The 25,694-nt window shown below is 40.5% G+C and overlaps 1 protein-coding gene across 3 annotated transcripts in view; it reads right to left on the bottom strand.

The window, feature by feature from the left end:
• Positions 1-25,694, bottom strand: part of LOC126473235 (glutathione hydrolase-like YwrD proenzyme) — a 117,505-nt gene that overhangs the window by 49,325 nt on the left and 42,486 nt on the right. For all 3 annotated transcript variants that reach the window (XM_050100150.1, XM_050100151.1, XM_050100149.1), the window contains exon 6: positions 11,429-11,669. In XM_050100150.1, coding sequence (XP_049956107.1) covers positions 11,429-11,669 — 241 coding nt within the window. The remainder of the gene's footprint in view (positions 1-11,428; positions 11,670-25,694) is intronic.

The raw sequence follows: 25,694 nt of genomic DNA on the forward strand, positions 1-25,694 counted from the left end.
CTCTCTACTTCAACTATCATCAGTTATTTTGCTTCCCAAATAGCAAAACTCATTTACTACTTTAAGCGTCTCATTTCCTAATCTAATTCCCACAGCATCACCCAATTTAATTCGACTACGTTCCATTATTCTCGTTTTGCTTTTGTTGATGTTCATCTTATATCCTCCTTTCAAGACCATGTCTATTCCGTTCAGCTGCTCTTCCAGGCCCTTTGCTGTCTCTGACACAATTACAATGTCATCGACGAACCTCAAAGTTTTAATTTGTTCTCCATGGATTTTAATTCCTACTCCAAATTTCTCTTTTGTTTCCTTTACTGCTTGCTCAATATCCAGATTGAATAACATCGGGGAGAGGCTACAACCCTGTCTCACTCCCTTCCCAACCACTGCTTCCCTCTCATGTCCCTCGATTCTTATAACTGTCATCTGGTTTCTGTACAAATTGTAAATAGCCTTTCGCTCCCTGTATTTTATCCCTGCCACCTTCAGAATTTGAAAAAGAGTAATCCCGTCAACATTGTCGAAAGCTTTCTCTAAGACACAGGCAGTGTATGTAACAGTAAATATAATGCAACTGAATTTGATTGTTTATGGATGGATTAATGTCTTCTGTCACTGAGAGGAAGTAATCATCAAACTGACAAAGGTCTTGTTGGCTAAAAGCTAACTTTCTGATAATCTTTTTGTTATGCTTTTCTGTGACTCAGTATGTCTGCTATTGGTGAGTAGCAACTATCCTTTTCATAACATTGTCACATTCCATCCTGTATTTTCCATTGTTTAATCTTCAAATTTGGTGGTCAATGACTTGAAAGTGTCATAATTCCTACTAGTGTTACTTTTTGGCAGTTCAGTAAAATTTTGGTTGCTATTTTTATTTATTACTAGTTTAAAAGCAAGTTGCCAGTCTTTGCACCACTTTGAAATCTTATCAAGATCTGATTTTAGATGCTGACCACACAATTTGTGTTTTAATTTTAAATAGTTACACTAATAATTTAATGTGTTGTATGATAGCACTGTGACAAAACCCACATAAGGGCCACATCTTTTCTTTTTCACATATGGATTTATGATCTGAGATGTTTGTGCCCTTAACTACTGTGGCTGTGTGAAATCCTTATTAGGGATACCAACACATGTTGCTTCCTTCACATTGATGGGTGGAATGCGTCATGCTATATTAATTACAAATATGTTACTATGGTGTAGCTTGATAATGGCTGACAGGGAAAAATAATATAATCTCCAAATAAAAAAATAAAGTTGTTATTTCAAAATAAAACTGGCAATGCAGGAAAATTACTCCCTCCAAGTGTGAAAACAGCACATGCTTTCTCCATGCTGGATGCTGTGGAGCTACCAACGCGGATAGAGATATGTCTAGCCTTTGGCACTGTAATAGCTGTACATATTGCTTCATGGTTATGGAAAAAGAGTGGCCGATTATAAAACTTAAAGTTCATCTTCTACTAGCAAAGGAAGAATTAGTATGGCTGAGGGCTGTGGTTGGCAGCAGCAATGTTAGTAATTAGTAAATTCCATCCTGGATTTTCCATTGTTTGAAAGTTAGTAATGGGGTAGATAACTTGACTGTGATCAAACCAGCCAGACCAGGCATGAGTTCCAAAAGCTCTGCTATCTTCAGTCCGAATGCCTCCAACAGCTTCACTTCTCAGGAGTGTAGACAAAAGTGTGCAGAGAACCCAAAGAGTTCAGGAACACACTGATAAGACAAGGACAGTAGTTAGGTGGTTAACAAGCTCAAGGAAGTCCTTATCCTAGGGAGTACTAATGTGAGGGGGTTGTCTGAGCCAGTACAGAACTCCCTGAGTAGTGAATACCAGGCAACTACTATTGCTAAGCCAAGTGAAGGGCTCAACAATGTCACTAACAAGGGGAGGCCGCCAATTGTGAAATTCAGATTCGATTCATACTGTGCATAATAAAAGCTCATGGCCAGAGGTGTAATGTGGCAAAGCACCAAGATGCACTTCTCAGCCATTGTTGAGAAAATCGACAGTTAACAGAAACCGTTGCGGTGAAATACTCTCTACGATCGAAAATTTTCTACAGCGTCGTGGCGCAGCGGTAAGCGCTTGGGTTCGTGATCCGAAGGTTGCCGGATCGAATCTCGCACCATGCAACTTTTTTTTATTATTAGTTTTTTATAATTAAAAAAAAAAATATATATATAAATTATTAATGAATTGCTTATGCATATTGGTGAAGGCGGATCACTCTCCAATTGTACCGCCTCCATTTTTCCGTTTTTTTAACAGGGTGTACCAAAGCTCTCCCGTCCGCACTGATTTTCGATGATGTTATAAGTTGCGCTAGGGACCGCATCTACCTTCTTTCAAAGTTAGCAGGCAACTACGCTGTTATGCGGTGGCTCGTTTCGGCCCATTCAACATCTGTCCTTCAAGTGTAATGAGCGAGTAACGGAGTTTATATTTCATACCTGCCACAGCAAATTTGTGTTCGTGGAGTCTCTATTCTAATTCGAACGTTTGACTTACGCTATACGTATTCGTTTCGGAATATCGTTTCTACGTCTTCCGTTAACTATATGTGGTTAACATTATGAAGACAATTAATAACACACACATTTGAATTACAAAAAACAAATACTAAAAAAAAATAAAAGGTCGCTTGGTGCGAGATTCGATCCGGCGACCTTCGGCTTACGAACCCGAGCATTTATCGCTGTGCCATGACGCTGTAGAAAATTATTAATGGTAGAGAGTATTTCACCGCAACAGTTTCTTTCAACTGTCGATTTTCTCGACAACGGCTGAGAAGTGCATCTTGGTGCTTTGCCACATTACACCTCTGGCCATGAGCTTTCATTATGTGCAGTATGAATCAAATCTGAATTTCACAATTGGCGGCCTCCCCTTGTAAGTAATTTAGGCTCTCTGGGGAAAGATCTTGGTGACAGGAAAAAGAAGTGTAGCTCATGCCGATTTTCAAGGAGGGTAATAGGGCAGATGCACATAATTATAGGGTTATATCATTGACATCAATTTGTTGTAGAATTATATTTTGTGCTCAGTATTATGATGTTTCTGGAGACTGAAAATCTCCTCTATAAAAATCAACATGAGTTCCACAAACAGAGCTCTTGTGAAACTCAGCTTGCTCTGTTCCTCCATGAGGTGCATAGTGTTGTAGACAACAGTGCTTAGGAAGGCATTTGACACTATCCTACACTGCCATTTAGTGAAAAAAAAATTGAGCTTATAGAGTATTGGACCAGATTTGTGACTGGATACAAGACTTCCTTACAGACAGAACTCAGCATGTCACTTGTAATGGAACGAAATTGACAGATGTAAAGGTACTTTCCAGAGTACCCCAAAGAAGTGTGATAGGACCATTTCTGTTTACAATGTATATAAATGACCTAGTAGAAAGCATCAGAAAAATTAAAACTGTTCACAGATGATACTGTTGTCTAGAAGGATATAGCAATACCAGAAGACTCTATCAATTTGCAGAATGACCTGCAGAGGATTGATAAGTGGTGCAGACTCTGGCAGTTGACCCTGAACATAAAAAAGTGTAACATATAGCACATACATAGGAAAAGAAATCAACTGCTGTACGACCATACTACTGATGACAAATTGCTGGAAACAATATGTACCATAAAATATGTAGAATGACCTTAAGTGGAATGAACATGTGAAACAAATAGCAGCAAAATCAAATGCTAGACTGGAATTAATAGGTAGAATCTTCAGGAAATGTAACTCACCCACAAAGGAAGTGGCTTACAAGGCACTTGTTCATCTGTTTCTTGAATATTGTTCATCAGTCTGGGATCTCTAGCAAGTAGAAGGCATAGAAGAGGTAAGGGAGATCCGATGAGGAGCAGCACATATTGTCACAAGATCATTTAGTCTGCATGAGAGTGTTACAGAGATGGTCAACAAACTCCAGTGGCAGATGCTGCAAGAGATGCATTATGCATAATGGAGAGGTTTACTATCAAACTTTCAAGAGAGTGCTTTCTGGGAAGAGTCAGACAATACATTACTCCTCCCACATACACCTTGCAAAAAGACAATGATGAGAAAAGTTGAGAAGTTAGAACTAATACAAAGGCTTACTGACACTCATTCTTCCCATTTCCCATGCACCATTTGTTAGTGTGATGGGAGAGGGGGGATTAGTTAGTGGTACCAGAAGTACCCTCCACTGTGCACCATTTTGTGGCTTACAGAGTATGGTGTAGATGCAGATGAACAACCCTGTGAAAGAATGGCTTTCATAAATTCCATCTCAGTTACCATACCTTTGAAAGTAGAATTTAAAAAACAAAAGGAAAAGATTTGAACATCCATGTCATGCCAGTCAGTATGTGCTATATTCCATTGTACCTGAATTTGTGACTTGTCTGGAAAAAAAGAAACAACTCTCAGGAACCTCCGTAATGTACTCTGAGATTTCTATGGGTGATGGTAGACCTATAACACAGAAACCATATCACAAACATTATTGCTTGGAATATGCTGTAGAGGAAACTGTTTTAAATTTTCTAGAATCAGGAGTAATTCAACCTTCTTTCAGTCCTCAGTTTCATCTATAGTGATAGTCCACAACCTTTTGTTGTCAGCAGCAACACGTGAACAGTGCCTTTAGTATGTACTGCATTCTGGGTTTAGCGCTTTTCCTGCTACCATCCTAGTGCACCAAAAAGTCATACATTTTTCTCAACTTGTGTCTGCCTCGATAGCTGAGTGGTCAGTGAGACCAAATGCTGTGCAAAGGGACTCGGGTTCAGTTCCCGGGTGGGTTGGAGATTTTCTCCACTAAGGGACTGGGTGTTTTCTTGTCTTCATCATCATTTCATATCCATCAACACGCAAGTTGCCAAAGTGGCATCAGCTCAAAAGACTTGCAACAAGTGACCAGTGTACCCAACAGGAGGCCCTAGCCACACAACATTTCATTTCTCAACTTGTGTTTGCACAGTGTTTTTTGTGTGCAAATTTTAATGACTTTCATAGAAATGACCCCAAAGATAAAGCCACAAGAAGATGACCATAAGAGAAAGAAAATGACCTTAGAAATAAAATGTATAATATTTGAAAAATGTGAATGTAGTGTGAGTGTTACTGAGTTAACATGCACGTACAACCAGTCTGCATCAACTATTTGCACCATCCTCAAGAACAAGGACAAGATTAGGGAGATGGACGCTTCAAGGGGAGTGAGTAGAGTATCTAAATAACAGTTTCATATTCTGAATGATGTCAACAGGTTGCTCCTTATATGGTAGAATGAAAAGTAATTGGCAGGTGACACTATTAATGACAACATCATTTGTAAGAAGGTGAGAGAGAATGAGTTTCGTCAATCTTGTTAAGAAGAAGCCAGGATCATCAGCGGCCAAAGAAGATTTTAAGGGAAGCTGTGGGTGGTTCAAGAAGTTTAAGAGAAGAACTGGCATCTATAGCATTGTGAGGCATGATGAAGCAGCCAGCTCCAACAAAAAGGCAGTTGAGAACTTCATCAGCAACTTCAAGATGCTCACAGATTCTGAGTTATCTGCCACCACAGGTTTTTAATTGTGATAAGACATGTGTATTCTGGAAAAAGGTGTCAAAGCATACCTTTATAACAGTAGAGGAGAATGCATTGCCCAGTCACAAGCCAAAGAAAGACCTTCTCACACTATTATTTGGTGCCAATCCAAGCTGTGATTTGAAAATTAAACTGTTGCGTGTCTGCCATACAGAAACCCCATGAGCCTTCAGGAAGGGTAAAGTCCAGAGGAGCAGGTTAAATGTGATGTGGAGGTCCAAAAACAAGGCGTGGGTGACACTTGATCTTTTTTTGTGATTGGATCAATGAAGTGTTTCTTCCTTCACAGAAAATATATTTGCTTGAGATTAATCTGCCTCTCCATGTCTTGCTTGTTATGGGCAACTCTCCTGCCCATTTTCCAGGTCTACAAGACCACTCCTTGAAGAATTTCAATTTGTTAAGATCCAATTTCTGCCTCCCAAACACTACTCTATTACTCCAGTCTATGGAGCAGCAGATTATTTCTAACTTTAAGAAGCTCTGCACTAAAGCATTCTCCAAGCATTGCTCTGAGCTGACAGAATCTACCAATCTCACTCTTTTAGAGTGTCAGAAATATCACTTCAACATTGTTGTCTGTGTTAAGATGACCAAAAAGGCATGGGGAGTGGTTACTAAGAGAACTCTCACTACTGCTTGTAAGAAGCTTTGGCCAGAGTGCATTGTCAAATGTGACTCTGAGGCATTTGAGTCAGTACCTGTGGAGCCCGTAGTCAATGAGATTGTGTCTTTGGCCAAGAGCATGGGACTAGAAGTGGATAACAATGATATTGAGGAGCTTGTGAAAGATCACAGCCAAGAAATGACCACTGAAGAGCTTATGGAGTTGCAATGTGTTTCAGGGCAGGAAGCTGCGGAGAGGAGTTCTTCGGAGGAGGAAGAGGAGGAAGTGGTGGTGGTAACAGCAAAGCAGCAATCTTCTAGTGCAATAAGAGAAATGCTGAAAGCATGGGAATTGGTTGCATCTTACATTGAAAATCATCACCCCAATAATGCAGTGGCTATGCTCACTATAAATTTATTTGACAATAATGCTGTGTTGCATTTCCACCAAGTGTTCAAGTGACAGCAGCAACAAATGACTATAGATAGCTTCCTAATAAAAAAGAATTAGTTGTGTATCATGAATAATTAAGTACATAATACTGCATGTATAATTTTCTTTCAATAAATGGCATTAACGAGATCAAACTTGTAATGCTTTTTCTGCATGGAATCCATTATCATATTTTACATTAATTTATATGGGGTAAACTTTTTCACTTAATGAATGTTTTTCACTATGAGTAAGATTCTGGAGGTTCCATTGTACTTATTTCATTCATCTTTTCAGTGGTATGAGGATTAAATTGGGGCAGTTATCCTGGGTTTCCCTTTGTAAATGAACATTTGAAAACAGAGTTAAGCATTTCAGCTTTTACTTTACTACCCTCAATTTCAGTTCCTTTCCCATTAACTAGAGACTGGACACTAGCTTTGGTGCCACTAACAGGCTTTACATATGACTAGAATTGCTTTGGTTTCAGTGAAAGGTAACTTGACAATATTCTGCTGCAGTAGTCACTGAAGGCATCATGCAATGCTCTCTTAACTCCCAAATGTGTTTTACACAGCATCTGTCTGTCTATAGCTCTACACTTTGGTTTACATCTATTATGCAGTAATCTCAGTTTCTTTAGAAGTTTCCTTACAGTGACTGTATACCATGGAGATTCCCTCCCATTATGAACTATTCTACTGTGTACGTATCTTTCCAGTGCATGGTCAGACTTTACCCAGAGTTCCTGTGCATGCCCCTGGCCGGTGCATACAAATGATGAAGAAAAATCAGTTGGTTATGCATTGTGTCAACTGTATCAAACTGAACAAAACTGTAGTACCACAGAGAAGGAACTTCTGGTGCTTGTTTTTGGCACTCATTACTGTCAGTACTAGTTATATGTACAACAACCTATGGTTATTACTGTGTATGCTGCGTTATGACGGCTATTACATTTAAAAGATACCAGTAGCAGACTTGTTAGGCGGGCATTGAAACTGAAGAATACGAGTTCATAGTCAAAGACAGGCCGAGCAAATTAAATCAGAATGCAGGTGCCTTGAATAGGACAATTAAGATCCTACAGTAAATGATGTTCATATGGAGGAATTAAGAAAGGCACAAGACTCTGATGCCAGGGGTAAGAAATTGGCTACATCTCCCTATTTAATACAAGAGATGATGTTTCAAAAACGAATCTTGGAGAACAGACAGTAGTTCTGAAGACTATTGCAAGCACATACTGCAACAATGTCATGATAGCATGCACATATACTCCTGGAAATTGAAATAAGAACACCGTGAATTCATTGTCCCAGGAAGGGGAAACTTTATTGACACATTCCTGGGGTCAGATACATCACATGATCACACTGACAGAACCACAGGCACATAGACACAGGCAACAGAGCATGCACAATGTCGGCACTAGTACAGTGTATATCCACCTTTCGCAGCAATGCAGGCTGCTATTCTCCCATGGAGACGATCGTAGAGATGCTGGATGTAGTCCTGTGGAATGGCTTGCCATGCCATTTCCACCTGGCGCCTCAGTTGGACCAGCGTTCGTGCTGGACGTGCAGACCACGTGAGACGACGCTTCATCCAGTCCCAAACATGCCCAATGGGGGACATATCCGGAGATCTTGCTGGCCAGGGTCGTTGACTTACACCTTCTAGAGCACGTTGGGTGGCACGGGATACATGCGGGCGTGCATTGCCCTGTTGGAACAGCAAGTTCCCTTGCCGGTCTAGGAATGGTAGAACGATGGGTTCGATGACGGTTTGGATGTACCGTGCACTATTCAGTGTCCCCTCGACGATTACCAGTGGTGTACGGCCAGTGTAGGAGATCGCTCCCCACACCATGATGCCGGGTGTTGGCCCTGTGTGCCTCGGTCGTATGCAGTCCTGATTGTGGCGCTCACCTGCACGGCGCCAAACACGCATACGACCATAATTGGCACCAAGGCAGAAGCGACTCTCATCGCTGAAGACGACACGTCTCCATTCGTCCCTCCATTCACGTCTGTCGCGACACCACTGGAGGCGGGCTGCACGATGTTGGGGCGTGAGCGGAAGACGGCCTAACGGTGTGCGGGACTGTAGCCCAGCTTCATGGAGATGGTTGCGAATGGTCCTCGCCGATACCCCAGGAGCAACTGTGTCCCTAATTTGCTGGGAAGTGGCGGTGCGGTCCCCTACGGCACTGTGTAGGATCCTACGGTCTTGGCGTGCATCCGTGCGTCGCTGCGGTCCAGTCCCAGGTCGACTGGCACGTGCACCTTCCGCCGACCACTGGCGACAACATCGATGTACTGTGGAGACCTCACGCCCCACGTGTTGAGCAATTCGGCGGTACGTCCACCCGGCCTCCCGCATGCCCACTATACGCCCTCGCTCAAAGTCCGTCAACTGCACATACGGTTCACGTCCATGCTGTCGCGGCATGCTACCAGTGTTAAAGACTGCGATGGAGCTCCGTATGCCACGGCAAACTGGCTGACACTGACGGCGGCGGTGCACAAATGCTGCGCAGCTAGCGCCTTTCGACGGCCAACACCGCGGTTCCTGGTGTGTCTGCTATGCCGTGCGTGTGATCATTGCTTGTACAGCCCTCTCGCAGTGTCCGGAGCAAGTATGGTGGGTCTGACACACCGGTGTCAATGTGTTCTTTTTTCCATTTCCAGGAGTGTATATCATGATGCAAAAAACATAACAAAATGAGGATATAGAGGATTATGTTCAAAACTGTCTCTCTTGCATTAAGAGAGTGCAAGGACAAAGACCAAATATACCTCTTCAAACCCTACCTGTGGCAGCAGGATCTTTTTAAATCACAGCACTTGATATAGCTGGGTGATTCCCCATTACAGCCAAAAATAACAGATATTTTTGTCTACCACTGATCATTTCTTTTATTACTTTGTTATGATACTGATTGAACACATGACCACTGAGACAGTTGTGAAAGCAGTTACCATTCATTTATTACTACCATCTGGGAGTCTAGAGACTAGGATCATCTACTGTCAAATGCAATTTCATCAAAAAACACCAGGGCACATGAAACCACAGGTTTGAGTCTCTATGAGGACATTTTTCATTGCAAAATGCATTTCTCTTTCAAAATTGGTAAGCTGCTACAAGATGAAACACCTGGTTAAAAAATGAAAGTTTCTTTGGAAGACAGTTAAGCAGAACATTGCAGCCATGATGAAAGAATGTTAGGATGTCACTATATTAAGTAGGAAATTATGTTATGTTACAACAAACCACCATAAAACTAGGCAGAACTGATAAATTTATGTGCCTCTGGGATAGACCATTCTGTATACTTTTGTTTTACAGCAGTTGTCAATGTCAAATTACAGCTCCCTCATCAGAAGATTTGGGTTCATTTTGACTGCTTCACCAAGAATAAAGGTAGCAATATGTAGTGGATCCAACAAAACTTCATTCAGCCAAAAACCTAATGCAGAGTGAAACTGTTACACAGCAGCTGATGAGTTCCTGTTACAATGTTCTTTCCCTCTGCACAATTTATGATCTTGGGATTAAGAACAGATTTCAGCTTAAATCTTGGGTGGGAGTATATGCCAGTATTTTCTGTTTCAGTCTATTGTTGAGCCATACTGGTGATTGTGTCATGTATTCTCAATACATCAGTCCCATGTTTAGCTAGAAATTTTGCTTAAGTGTTGCATACATGTATTGTTTCTTGTTCACTGACATCCCCATGATTCGATACCTTATGGGCTGTATCATAAGCAAACATCTAGTGTTTTAGTTTGACCATACTATGCTCCCATTTTGCTTTCATAACATGGCCAGTTCTATATTCTTTTGTCTTTTGGCACAGTAAGGTGTGATTTTTACATATTCCATTCCCCTGAGTGAATTATGTGACACTGTTAGTTTGATAGTACCATTGCTCTGGGGAGAACTTCTCCTCCACTGGGCTGCTTATTATGAGCAATAGCCTGTACATTATGGACATCTGGCTTTTGTCAAACAACACCAGCCAAACAGCTGGTTCCTTTTCTTTGCCTCCCCCTCCCCTCTCCCCCCCCCCCCCCAATTCTCCCAAAACTGACTGATAAGCCATTTTCAGCCTCAGGTCATTCTTTTACGCCTTTATCTATATTTTATAATCTGCTTTTACTTTGAATATTTCTGTCATATGTTTGCTCTATTTTTCTACATTGTCACATAGTTTTAACCATTGTATGGCAAAGTTATGTTCAAAGTTTGTGAAGTTTTGAGAACTTTTGCTATGAAACCATTGCTCTCAAGTTTCCTGCTTTGTTTTAGAAGGAATCTGCAGAAATAAGGTCTCAGTCTCCAATGGATCGAACCACCTACTGTTCATTTCCTCCAACAAGATGGCTTTGGGGCCACTAGAGCTATCTAGCTATCTATTCTTCCCTCCTCCCCCCCCCCCCCCCCTTACCCTCACCATGTAATTCTCATAAGAAATTATAACCATACAATTTCAGAATATCAATATGTTATTTACAAGCCCACACTGTATTTGAAGCCTATCTGCAGCCATTTCCACTGAGAAACTGTCCTAGAGCATTTGCCTTCAAAAGATAAAGAATCCAGGTTACAGTTACAGTCCAGCACACAGTTTTAATTTGCCAGGGAGTTTCAAAAATCTTCTTTAAGATTTCCAGGAATACCATCGATTATAGTTAGTTTTAACAATAGGACCGAAAAAATGAAGTTAGTTTGTAACAATAAACTGTCACTATAGTGCACAACTTTGTTTTACTATTTTATTACCTTGAATATCGTAACCTTCTAAAATATTCAGTGCCATTAATGTTGTGATACCAAGACCATTAGGTGGTATTTCCCAAACAGTGTAATCCTTGTAATCTACAGAAATGGGCTGCACTTCAGTACTTGTGTGATCTTTGAGATCATCCAATGCTAAATAACCTCCAAGTCTTTGAACTTCAGCAACTATAGCTTGTCCTATACGACCTGTATAAAAGCTTGTCTTTCCTTCCTGTGCAAGAACCTGTGAACAAAATAGATAAATTATTTAAAAGCATCTATCGACAGGAATTGCCTATGACCTATCAAAGATTTTTAGTTTTTTATTTTAATTTATTTTCTCTCCTTTGGCATCAGTTTACTATTTTTAAATTGCTCCATAAGAAAATCTACACATACTGTTAGAATACATGGATAATCCAGAAAATGCATGGTCATGTGAATTTGAGTTTGAATGGAAATACTTTCACAAGCTGTAGAAAGGGATGGATGAAAGAAGTGAGTAAGGGAAGCTTGTAAATATAAATTAGAGTTTATGAGAAGAGTAATGAGAAAAATTTAACTGTTGCTTGCTTGGTTGGCTGGTTGATTTGGGGCAGGGGACCAAACAGCAAGGTCATTGGTCCCATCAGATTATGGAAGGAAGTTAGCCATGCCCTGGCAAAGGAACCATCCTGCCACTTGGCTGAAGTGATTTTGGAAATCACAGGAAACCTAAATCAGGATGGCCGGATGCAGGCTTGAACTATTTTCCTCCCAAATCCAAGTCCAACATGCTAACCACTGTGCCACCTCACTCGGTAATTTAAATGTACTCATTTTCTTGTTATGCTGGAAGGAAAATATATGAATGACAACAATCAATGTGTTAAAATATAAAATAAAATAGATAGGTAACAAATTTACTCACCAAGTGATCATAGGAGAAAACACACATCAAAGATATGAAATGCACAAGATTTTTGAGCCAGTGCTACATTCTTCTGGCAGAAGAGTTAAAGAGAAATGAAGACGGATGAAGGATAAGGGCTGGCAAACTTTAGAGAGTGAAGAAGTTATGGAAAAGTCACTCAGAAATCCAGATCAGGAAAGACTGTATGGGATGAGAAGAAAAGACTGATTGTTGGTGGCAGCACTAGATGAGATCTGAAAAACCTGAGAACTTAAAAATGGAAGATAGAGTAATGAGCAAGACACAGATTATTGAAAAACACTATGCAAGGGAGCAAAGAAAGGAGTAGTTACCAAAAAGAAATTCTGAGACCACAGATGGTATAAATTTAGGCCAGGTGACTGGCAAAAACCAAATGCATATTGTTATGCTCATTCCCAGCCATGGAGTTCTGAGAACCTGGTGTCAGGAAAGAGAATCCAAATGACATGTATAGTGAAACAGGCATTGAGATCACAACTATCATGTTGTAGAACATACTGTGCAACAAGATATTGCGTATTACCACTATACACCCTCTGCCTATGCCCATTAACCCTAACTGATATCTTGGTGGCATTCATACCAATGTAGAAGGCTAAAGAGTGCTTACATAACAGCTGGTACATAACATGTGTCATTCCATAAGTGGCTCTTCTTTTGATAGTATATATTTTGTCAGCTACAGCACTGGTATAGGTGGTGGTAGGAGAGTGCATCTGGCAAGTGTTTCAGGGGGACAGTCACAGGGGTAGGAGCAATAGGATAGGAAAATGGATGCAGGGATCAACAAAACCAGGAATGGATGTGATGGCCCAGGAAATCCGGGATAGTTACATACAGTGAAGGCTGAGGTGAGAATGGTGATTTACTGCTATAAAGAGTCTAAAAAGAGTCTGCAGCTGAACAAATTTGTTTGCCTTGAATGCCAAGGCTGCATGAGCAGGAGGGGTGGGGCACTTGACATGAAAAGAATGACAGCAGTCAAAAATGTAAATATTGTTTTTTATTTGTAAGTTTAATATGAACAGAAGTGTGCAGATGACCCTGTATGGGAATTAGGTCAGTATCAATAGAAGTGGCATGAGATTCAAATAAGAACCATGTATAATTTAATTGAGAGTATTTATATAGAAATTTCAAAATTTTTTACAGATCAGTCTCACTACGAGCCTGCTGTGGCCACCCACTTCATACATAGTAGTGCCTACTGCATTGGCATCCCACTTCATGTCCAACCAACATGGGATGCATGTATCACAGGGCATATACTCACCAGGAAAACTCTCATTGTCTGTGTTGTCAAGAAAAATATTTACTGGCGGCCACAACACAACACAACACCAGATCTCCACCAATGGCCACCAGGACCACTATCCATTCACATATCCTGCAGAACAGTTGACCAGAGGTTGCAGCTAGCCCAAGAGCTACTTTGATGCACCAGGCATGTGATCACAAATAGTTCCGGCAAATACTTCCGCCAAATGGGCTTCCGCCAATAGGGTGGTGAACTGCCAACAAAGGGCAGTTTGACACACTACTTGGAAGTGTACAGAGCTCCACCCGGCAGCCATGGCCAGACACCTCTTCTAGCTGGCTGATCTCTTACAGATGGACTTGATATAGTCGATGAACATCTTGATATTGTAGAATTGTTTTATTGTGATCTCTCCCTGTGAAGAGTTGGGTCTTTTCTATTATTATTTGTTATTTTATATTTGTGACAATCTGCAGTTGGGATTGAATCTGTTGTTCTTTTGGAGATTTTATTATTGTTTCATTTTAGTGAGTCCAATAAATTGTTTTTGGACTTGTGTTTTCCACATTTCTATTCTGCTAGTGCAGATACTTCAGATTCCATATGGCAAAATGTCATCAGTGTATTTAAAGTAAACCAACATCTAAAGGAAAGCTCACTCCAAGCCACTCATGAGAAGGTTGACATACAGAGGAGCCATCATGTTCCCAAGGCAGTAGCCCTGATGTGATGTATGTCTGCCCTCAAAGGTAAAGTAGTTGTTCGTAAGTGTCAGGGTCATTAAGGTGAGCAGGAAGGTTGTCATAGGTTTGGAATCAGATGAGTACTGGCCGAGGTAATGTTCAGTAGCATCCTTGTACATGGGGAATACATGCTGCAAGTGGGATGAGCACAGATTTGAGATGATTCAGGAAATCATCGTGTCTTTAATGTAGGAGTGCTTGTACTGTAGGTTACACATGTTAATATACCATGGCAGATATATGATCAGTGAGTGCTTTGAAGCCAGCAACTATGAGATGGCAAGGCTGGATATTAGGAAGAAGGTAAAAGGTGGATGTGTGTGATTTGGGATGGTGTAGGAAATTCTACAATTGATCTGTCAGTCCTTGTCAAGGATCTTAGGTTTCAAGGAGAGGTGACATGTCAGTTTGTACCACAGCAATGGGATCTCAGTGGGAGATGCTGTATGTAGAAGTTTCAGAAAGCTGGTGTAGGCCCTTTCTTACATACTCCTGTTGTCAAGTACCACAGTGGTGGATCACTTGTCTGCTAGGCGTCTGATGATAGAGTCATAATTTTTTGGGGAACGAAGCACCTGTAAATCTGCAGAGGACATGTCAGGGTGAGAAAGTGAGTGAAGCAATGCTAGATGTTAGGAATTCTTTGAAAGCTTGTAAGAGGTGATGAGGTACTGGTGTTGGATCAAGTTGGACTCTTGGTTGAAACTGTACAAGGCAGGGTTCAATGTCAATTTTGCAGTTGGAAATGCTTTGAGATTAATTTTCACAGTGTTACTTGCAATTCTTTCACATTTTTATGAGTTTCAAACTGTCCTGGATGATTGTTACTGCCATTTCCTGCATATTTTACTTCTAAAATCCAGCAGATTAATTTTTATTTGATGACTTCTTGTCTGTGTTTGCCCTGTTTTTCAGCTTTTGTCATTTTCATGAACTTTGCCAGTCACAAATTTTTTAAACTTTCTTATAATATTTTCCAGTTTTCTTGAGAGAAATTCTGCTCCCCTGTCAACCAGTCATTACCTTTCTTAATTTTTGTCTGTTCTCACAATTTTCATTTTATTTTCCTTCATTTTTCCAATCTTCTGCCTTCCTTGTCGTTTTTTCCTCTCATTTTCCCCCTCTCTGCTTCTTTTTCACCTCTCCTACTATCTCTGATACAGTAAACCCTCTTCTTAGCCCATAATGAATCTAATCATATATTATATTTGGTCCTTTTGAAATCATGTTTTTGTACTACCTAAATTTAGGTCCCAAATTCTCTTTCTTGAAACATGCTTGTCCCTTTGAGGATCTCACAAAGGTCTAAGTTCGGAAGTCATCTAGGACATCTACAAACCACAACAACAGCTAGACTTCACCTCCAAAAACCATCCTACCTTCTCCTAAACTACTTTAACAGTGGTCTTTCCATCCTTGTCACACTCCAGCTCCCAAAACAGCCACTCCATCAACCACCACTCCTCTCCTGCAAACCAAGCTTGGCCAACTTTCTTAATATCCCCCAACCTTCACAACTACTTCGCAGAACATTGACACTCAGGATTGCAAGGACCAGCCAGAAGGTACAGAGAAGGTACAGTATTCTCAACCTCACATTAAAGGCCTTCTTCCCTCCTGAATTATCTATATTATAAAAGGGCCTCACTTTCAAACCTAAACCTGCCTTCAATCATATTGATTTGGTTAAGAACCTATTTTCCTTGACATGTAATGTCAACTGGAAGTATCACTTTGCAGCCAATCACAAAACATTTTCAACAGCAAATCTAACACTGAATTCTGTCTTGAACAGTTGAAACAAGATCCCAACTTGATCCACCACCACTACCTCTTACAAACTTTCCAAGAAGTCCTAGCATCCAGCATTGGTTCACCACTCTTTCTCAGTTGCCTACAACAGACCTTAACATGTCCTCTGCAGAATCACAGGCACTTCATTTGCTAAAATCTTATTACTCCGTCACCATTCTCACAGCTGATAAGGGATCTACCACTGTGGTAACTGAGGGACTATGACAGCTTTCCAACACTTCTACATACAGCATTTTACACAAGATCCCACTCCTGAGGGACATGTTGACCTATAGTCCCTCCTTTAAAACTCAGGCCCCTCACAAGGACTAACACATCAAGTCAAAGAATATCTTACCCCTCCCAAACTGTGTATTCCTTCCTTTTAACATCTTTCTAAGATCCACAAACCCAATTACCCTGGCTGTCACACAGCTGCTGACTTAAAAACACCCACTGATCAACACCTGTAACCTATTACAAAATCACTCTCCCCCTATATTAAAGACACTAACCATTTCCTAAGTCATCTGAAATATGTGCCTGACCCCCTTCCAACACACACCTTGCTTGTCACAGTTGATGCTATCTCCCTCTATACTGACATCTCAATGTACAAGCTCTGTCTGCAGGTGAGCATTACCTGAACCAATGACTAACTGATTTCACCCTTATGACAACCTTCCTGTTCACATAATGAATTTTATACTTATGCACTATTAATTTATCTTTGTGGTCAGATGTACATCAGACCATAGGTCTGATCTTTTGAACAGGATGGCTCCTTCCTATGTCAACCTTTTCATGGGTAGCTTGGTGATAGCTTTCCCAGGATTCATAAGGCTTTAGCCCTTGATTTGGATTAGATATACTGATGATATTTTGCCATATGTACTCATGCTGATGCTGACCTGTTGAAATTTTTGGAATCTCCTAATTAAATTTCACATGCTCCTTATACACATCTCATGTCACTTTTTTGATGTTGACTGCATCTTCAACAAATGTCAGCCATCCTTTTCATGTCCTATGCTCCCCTTCATTCCCACCTCCATACAACCTTGACATTCAAGGCAAATGTATATGTAACTATCCCACCAGAATAATTCAAAAACATATTTCCACTCCTGGTCTTGCGGATCCCTCCAAAAAATCCTAGGAGTACAGCTCTTTTCACTTAATATTATCTGGATTTTGCAAGTATTAATCAGCTACTTCAACAAGACTATGACTTCCTAAAATCATGCCCTGAAGTGAGGCCCATTCTAACTGACATTTTTCCCACCACCACACATAGAATAGCCTTTTATAGCTCCTTCAATCTGTGCAATGTCCTTGTCGGATCATATGCTCCTTCTGCAACTATGTCCCTACCCTATGGTTCCTACTCCTACGGCCATTCTCACTGTAAGACCTTTCTGAAGTGCCATCCTACCATCACCTATACCATCCCTGTATCTGGCAAAGCATGTACTAGTAAAGGGAGAGCCACCTGTTAAACAATACTTGTTGTGTACCAGCTGTTATGCAAATACTTTTCTACCTTCTATGGTGGTATGAATACCATGACATTATTAATTAGCATGAATGGGCATAGACAGATGGTATATAGTGGTAATACACAATATCCTGTTGCAGAGCATACTCTATAACATGACGACCACGACTGTGTTGCCTGTTTCACCATACATGCCATCTGGATTTTCTCTCCTGAAACCAGATTCTTAGAACTTCGCTGGTGGGAATGAACATTACAATATGCATTGGTTCTTGGCACCTACTTTGCCTACAGTTATGTCAGTTTCTGTGTTTTTTATGACCAGTCTTTTTCCCCCCATCCTCTCACCTGCCTATCATGTATAATGCACTTAGAGGTCTGCTCTTATTGATTCTTGCACAATTTTTTCCAGTAATCTGAACTGTGCTTATTGCCCTTTGTTCCACTTTTAAGTTTTCAGCTTTTCAAATCTCATACAGTGCAGGCAACCAACGATACTAGTGACTGGAAATTATTTTGAACTCTGACTCAGATTTTTGCATTTATCCATGAACTTTCCTCTATAATCGGAAGCCTTTGTGCAACTAACAACTCATCAGTAGATGCTTATGGTATGGAACATGCTGAGCTAGACTTGGGTCTGTGTCATACTTTCATCTGGAATTTTACTGTTGTATACATCGTTGAGGCTATAACCAGAGCCACCTTCCTGGTGTAGTACCATCTGTTACCTGATGTAGCAAATACAAGGCTCATCGACAGTGTCACCAAATTTTCTACTGCTAGATTCTTACACAGTGTAGTTATTCACAGCACCAAGCTAGGGCAGGCACCAGAAAGCAGATATGACAAGTTGCTCAAACAGACAAGTTGCTCAAATAGTTACTGTCATAAGCTGATCATGTAAATTGTCATGGGAGGTCTGTCAAAATAATGTGCAGTTTATCAAAACTACCAATGACCTGTTAGTTTCATACTGTTCTGTACATTTAGATCCCGATCATCTAGTGGTCACAAAGGCAGAGTTTAACTCAATGCTTACAGAAGATGTTATTCACCCTTCTAGTAGTCCTTGGCCTTCACCCATCCATCTGGTGGCATATGGTGACCTTTTCGGTGGTTACTGTGTGCTGAATGTGAGGTCAAATCTGGACAGATATCCAGTTTCTCTATTGAGGAACTACAATAATGCTCTCAGTGGTGCAACTGTGTTAAGTGTATGGGGCTGTACAAAGACTTTTTTACAAATTCCTGTAGTGAATGAAGACATATCAAAGACTGTCATAATCACTCTGTTCAGCTTATTCAGAAGTTTTTATTTGACATTTGGTTTGCAAAATGCAAACATGGCAAACATTCATTGCCTCCATGCTGTAAGGACTGTCATTCTGCTTTGCTTACTTGGACAATATCCTCATTTCTTTCAGCCATAGCAGAACAGCATTAGAAATGCCAGGTGAAGATTTTCAAATGCATAGAACAACATGGCATGGTTGTGAACACTGCTAAGTGTATTTTTGGTAAATCCCAGATAACTTTTTCGGACCATCTAATTCGTCTGCAGGGTCATTGCCACTACCAGAAAAGGGGGAAGCTATCATGAAGATCCCACAGCCAGAAACCATCAAGGAGCTACACTATTTCTTGAGAATGCTGAATTTTTACTGGTATCATCTGCCTCCCTCAGTTGAGCTGCAAGAATCACTAACTGCAGCAATTACTGGACCAAGACTAGAAGGAATTCACCCATCCACTGCACAGATAAGATGATCTCTGCTTTTAATGCAGCAGAGAAAAGCCTAGAAATTGCTGCATTCCTGGCACACCCTGCACTGATCATGTCATTGTGTTAGTAATTGATGCCAGTCAGACAGCTGTTGCAGAAGCGTGTTAATGGTGCATGCCAACTGCTTGTCTTATTCTCACATAAGCTCCACAACTTTCAGTGTAAATGGAGTGCTTATGATCATGAGGTTCTACCCATACAAAAAGCAATCAAATACTTCAAACCACAGTTGGAAGCAAGAGAATTTACAATATTTACTGATCACAATCTGCTTATCTATACATTCAGACAGAACAACAACAACAAGTGTTTTCCTTGGTAGTACAACCATCTGGAATTTATTGCCCAATTCAATACTGATATCCACAATGTTTCTTCTGTAAAAATGTGGTCACAGACTGTCTGTTGCAGGTCAATAGTGTGGCAAATTCTATTGATTTTTTTTCCTCTCAGAAAGGAACAGGAATGAGATAATGAACTTCAGAAGCTATTGCATGATGCATTCTTCCAGCCTTCAATTACAGCTTGCCAACATTCCTACATTCCTGCTTCTGATTACAAACTATATTGGGACATTTACAGTGGAAGATCTAGTCCAGTTCTGCCACATGCTTTCTGCAGACATACTTTCAACAGCCTTCACAACAAATGTCACCTTGGCATTAGAGCATCGACTTGCCTGGTGTGAAAACATTTTGTCTTGCCTTGTTTACAGAAGAATTGTCATGAGTGGGCTCATGCATGTCTTCAGTCAATGCAGTAAAATAACCTCCTATGTGCTTGTGGCCATTGAAGAATTCCCAGGTTGACAAAGTGATTCATGCATGTGCACACCGATGTTGTGGGTCCACTATCATCTTCTAATGGTCAATGTTACTTGTTACCAAGTGAGATGGCACAATGGTTAGCACACTGAATTCACATCTGGGAGGACAATGGTTCAAACCCACATCCAGTCATCCAGATTTAGATTTTCCATGATTTCTCTAAATCACTCCATGCAAATGCTGATTTCCTTCCAAGTCCTCGACACACTCCAAGCTTGTGTTCTGTCTCTAATGACCTCAATGTTGACGGACATTAAACCGAATCTTATTTCCTTCCCATCCATTATCTGTTGACTACCACTGATCATTTTACCCACTGATTGGAAGCTACACCAGTTAAAAACACATTGGCAAACACACAAACCTTTGCCATCATTTCAAATTTGGTTTTTTGCTTCAGTTGTCCACTGCACATTATTAGGAACCACGGCCAACAATTTGAGTGAGAGTTATTTAACCAAATCAGCAAATTCTGATGTACTCTCCATCACCTGACAACTAGTTACCTCCTGGCAAACAATGGCGTGGTTGAACATTGGCGCCATTTTTTAAAGGCTGCATTAATGTGTCATGCCACCAGCTGGACAAATGCATTACCTATGTTCTTACTTGGCCTTTACACTATTTACAATAATGGACTTAAGACATCATTGAGGAAGCTCATTTATGGCAAAACACTTTGACTGCCTGGAAAATTCATTGATTCGAAGTCTGCACAGCTATTGAACCATGACCCATCAGATTTGATCTATTGTCTGAGAAAGCACATTAAAAGCATTTGCTGACATCAAGCCTCCACACATGGAATGGAACTTAGCTCCATGCATTATGACCTCCAAATACACATGTATTTTTTGTTGCATACAGGTGCTGTCAAATCTTCTCTACAGACTCCATCACAGGCTCAAATCAGGTGAATAAAAGAGAATGAACACTGGATATTGCACTGAATTGTAAAACTACTACTGTCTCAATCAACAGGGTGAAACTAACATACTTATTTCCAGATATGCTGCCAATTCTTGAACATCAACACCACCCTCAACCTAAAATGCAAGTATTATCATCCAAAACTGACAGAAGAATGATACTATCCAAAATAGAGACACATTACGACAAAAGAAAGCACTCGGGATGTCAAGTTCACTTTCCGGCAAGATATATGGATGGGATTCCACTTCTCTTTAGGTGGCAGACATAGCAAATAAGTCACCTGTTGTGTTTTGTTGCCATAAAGAGTTCATGAGCCGGCTACCAGAGGTGCCCTTTGTTTGGCATTGGTGGTTGTTTGTTTATCAGTGCTCCATGAGTTTAGACTGTGAGAACTACTTTGCAAATAGAGATATATCATGTCTAGTCTTAATTTATTGTAATTTGTGAGTCAGAAGGTCTTGCTTATCATCAAAATGCATCTTGAATAAATGTTTGTTGTTAAGACTAATTATAACATGAATAGTTTGTATGCTGTCATGGCTGATTTACCTAAACACAAACAAAAGTAGTTTGGACAGTTATTGCCATACACACTCTGATACACCAACAAGTTATCTCACTATTCAAATACACATTAATAAATACGTGGGAGTCATATACAGGGTGTTTCAAAAATGACCGGTATATTTGAAACGGCAATAAAACCTAAACGAGCAGCGATAGAAATACACCGTTTGTTGCAATATGCTTGGGACAACAGTACATTTTCAGGCGGACAAACTTTCGAAATTACAGTAGTTACAATTTTCAACAACAGATGGCACTGCAAGTGATGTGAAAGATATAGAAGACAACGCAGTCTGTGGGTGCGCCATTCTGTATGTCGTCTTTCTGCTGTAAGCATGTGCTGTTCACAACGTGCAAGTGTGCTGTAGACAACATGGTTTATTCCTTAGAACAGAGGATTTTTCTGGTGTTGGAATTCCACCGCCTAGAACACAGTGTTGTTGCAACAAGACGAAGTTTTCAACGGAGGTTTAATGTAACCAAAGGACCGAAAAGCGATACAATAAAGGATCTGTTTGAAAAATTTCAATGGACTGGGAACGTGATGGATGAACGTGCTGGAAAGGTAGGGCGACTGCGTACGGCAACCACAGAGGGCAACGTGCAGCTAGTGCAGCAGGTGATCCAACAGCGGCCTCGGGTTTCCGTTCACCGTGTTGCAGCTGCGGTCCAAATGACGCCAACGTCCACGTATCGTCTCATGCGCCAGAGTTTACACCTCTATCCATACAAAATTCAAACGCGGCGACCCCTCAGCGCCACTACCATTGCTGCACGAGAGACATTCGCTAACGATATAGTGCACAGGATTGATGACGGCGATATGCATGTTGGCAGCATTTGGTTTACTGACGAAGCTTATTTTTACCTGGACGGCTTCGTCAATAAACAGAACTGGCGCATATGGGGAACCGAAAAGCCCCATGTTGCAGTCCCATCATCCCTGCATCCTCAAAAAGTACTGGTCTGGGCTGCCATTTCTTCCAAAGGAGTCATTGGCCCATTTTTCAGATCCGAAACGATTACTGCATCACGCTATCTGGACATTCTTTGTGACTTTGTGGCGGTACAAACTGCCTTAGACGACACTGCAAACACCTCGTGGTTTATGCAAGATGGTGCCCGGCCACATCGCACGGCCGACGTCTTTAATTTCCTGAATGAATATTTCAATGATCGTGTGATTGCTTTGGGCTATCCAAAACATACAGGAGGCGGCATGGATTGGCCTCCCTATTCGCCAGACATGAACCCCTGTGACTTCTTTCTGTGGGGACACTTGAAAGACCAGGTGTACCGCCAGAATCCAGAAACAATTGAACAGCTGAAGCAGTACATCTCATCTGCATGTGAAGCCATTCCGCCAGACACGTTGTCAAAGGTTTCGGGTAATTTCATTCAGAGACTATGCCATATTATTGCTACGCATGGTGGATATGTGGAAAATATCGTACTATAGAGTTTCCCAGACCGCAGCGCCATCTGTTGTTGAAAATTGTAACTACTGTAATTTCGAAAGTTTGTGTGCCTGAAAATCTACTGTTGTCCCAAGCATATTGCAACAAAGGGTGTATTTCTATCACTGCTCGTTTAGTTTTTATTGCCGTTTCAAATATACCGGTCATTTTTGAAACACCCTGTACTTCACTAGTGTTCAGGATTGGATTCTTCATATAGTATCAAGCTAGGCTGTTACATTTCAATATCAGGAAGAGTGAAGTGTAACATCAAATAAAGACCCACCTATTGCTAAAAATATAACTATAATCTTAATAACTTTTCCATTACTGAAAAGGATACCATGACTTTCTGTAGATAACTTTGTCTTTGTTTGTTATTTATACTGAGTGATGGAAATGAAAACTGTGTTCTAAGAGAAAATCTGTGAATTTATAATCCAAATCTACCTTTCAAATTGTTTATCTTTTATCCAGTCCAAAAAAATTCTTTGTTAAGAAAGGTAAATATGTTTACAGCTTCCTTCTGTTCAAAGTGTCAGTTTGATAAATTGCAGATACAAAGTACTCCTTTTTTATGGCCTTACCTCATGCCTCTGTGTGTTTGGGTTTGGTGATGTTAATCGTAGAGGGTCATCACCCCCACCCCCACTTCCCCAATTCCCCACCCCCTGGGAAGCAATCTCTGTATTCCACTTGTCTACATCTAGTGTAGTGTCATTCCATGTGAAGGCATGAGAACATGTTTGAAATGTTTGAAAGTAATGTGACTGATGGAGGACCTTGGTACCAGCCTAGTAGTCATATAGATGGATGTGGAAAACTGCCTAAAAACCCATCTTTAATCTGCAACCAGTTTCAGTTTGGTGCCAGCAGGTTTCCCCACATCCCAGAATCAGTGTGCTAATGTGCACAGCTATCTGGGTGGGTCGCAATTGTAAAATATTCAGATGAATTATTTACAGAACTTTGTGGAAAGTCGTTGTGTATATTATAAAGAGGATTGGGCCCAGCACACTTCCTTGGGGGACTCCTATATTGATGTATTCTGGGTTTGAAAGGTATGATTGGAGTTAGTTTGGGTGATCTCCATCTCTTGGACCCTGTTTTGCCGGTATGAATGAAACCACATGTTTGTTACTCCTCTTACTCCTAGTGCATTTAGTTTGTTTAGCAAAATTGTGTGGTCTACTGTGTCAAACACTTTGGTCAAATCAAGGAAGATCCCTGTTATGTGGTCTCCTTTGTCTAGTGCTTTGAGAGTAACATTTGAGAAATGAGCTGCAGCTGAATTTGTGCTTTTGCCAGCCCAGAAACCAAATTGCTCTTTGCTCAGAAGATTGAACTTCGTTAAGCACCCCATGAGCCAGTTTTTCATTATGGTCTCTATGACTTTTGAAAAGGATGACTGTAATGAGATTGATCTGTAATTTTCTGTGATTTCTGGGTTACCTTTCTTATATATAGGTAGGATTTTTGCATGCTTTAGTATGTCTGGGAAGCAACCTGTGGAGAAGGATTCATTGATTATGTGCACTAAAGAGTCTTTGATGTTGTCTATGCAGTCCTTCAGTAAGCACACAGGTACTTCATCTACGCTTGCTGAATTTTTACGTTTTAGGTTACTCACATCATTGCATACTTCTGCTGTGGTTGGTTGTAGCATCATTGTGTGTGGCATTTTGTTCACCATTTGTAAATGCTTTGTTTTGTTGAACTTCTGTTGTAGTTGAGGTGCTATGTTGCTGAAATACTGAGTGGCAAAGTTTGCTAGTTTTTTGCGGTCATTTATTTTGGTATCATTGTGTTGAAGCTGCATGTTTATTGGCCTTAATTTTTTCCTATTAGTTTCTTGTTTGGTGATTTCCCGTGCTGCTTTGATTTTATTATTAGCTGTTTCTATAATTTTTTCATTTCGGTACCTTTTAGCCACTAACAATACTTTTCTATAGATCTTTCTGTATGTATGATAATTATGAAATGCTGAATCATTATGGTAGTTTTTCATTAAGCTAAGGTGCTTGAGGGTTTCAGAGGATTCCCTTATCCCATTGGTTACCCAGCTGTTATTTTTGCATGATTTAATTATCCTTAGAACTTGAGGAAATATTTCTTCAAACCTCGAATTTAAATATTGACCTAAACTTTGAAAACTCCCCATTTACAGTTGTTTCTCTGTACACTTCCTCCTATGTTTCACTGAGGCAAATAAAGCTCTATTTGACTTAGGGAAATCTCTACTGTACTTGCGTATTTTAGTGTTATTATCTAATTGTATGCCAAATTTTAATAACTAACTGAATGGTCTAAGATGCCAAGGTCATCTATGACAATGTCACACCTATCTTTCTCTATGTCCATTAGCATATGGTCAGTACTTGATGCTGAATGTTTGGTTATCCTAGTGGCAGTGTTAATTAATGGTGGTATACCTTAGGTGTACATAATGCTCAGAAAACTGTTGCATGACAT

Source organism: Schistocerca serialis, chromosome 4 (assembly GCF_023864345.2).
Source record: "Schistocerca serialis cubense isolate TAMUIC-IGC-003099 chromosome 4, iqSchSeri2.2, whole genome shotgun sequence".
In the NCBI taxonomy this organism is placed as follows: domain Eukaryota; kingdom Metazoa; phylum Arthropoda; class Insecta; order Orthoptera; family Acrididae; genus Schistocerca; species Schistocerca serialis.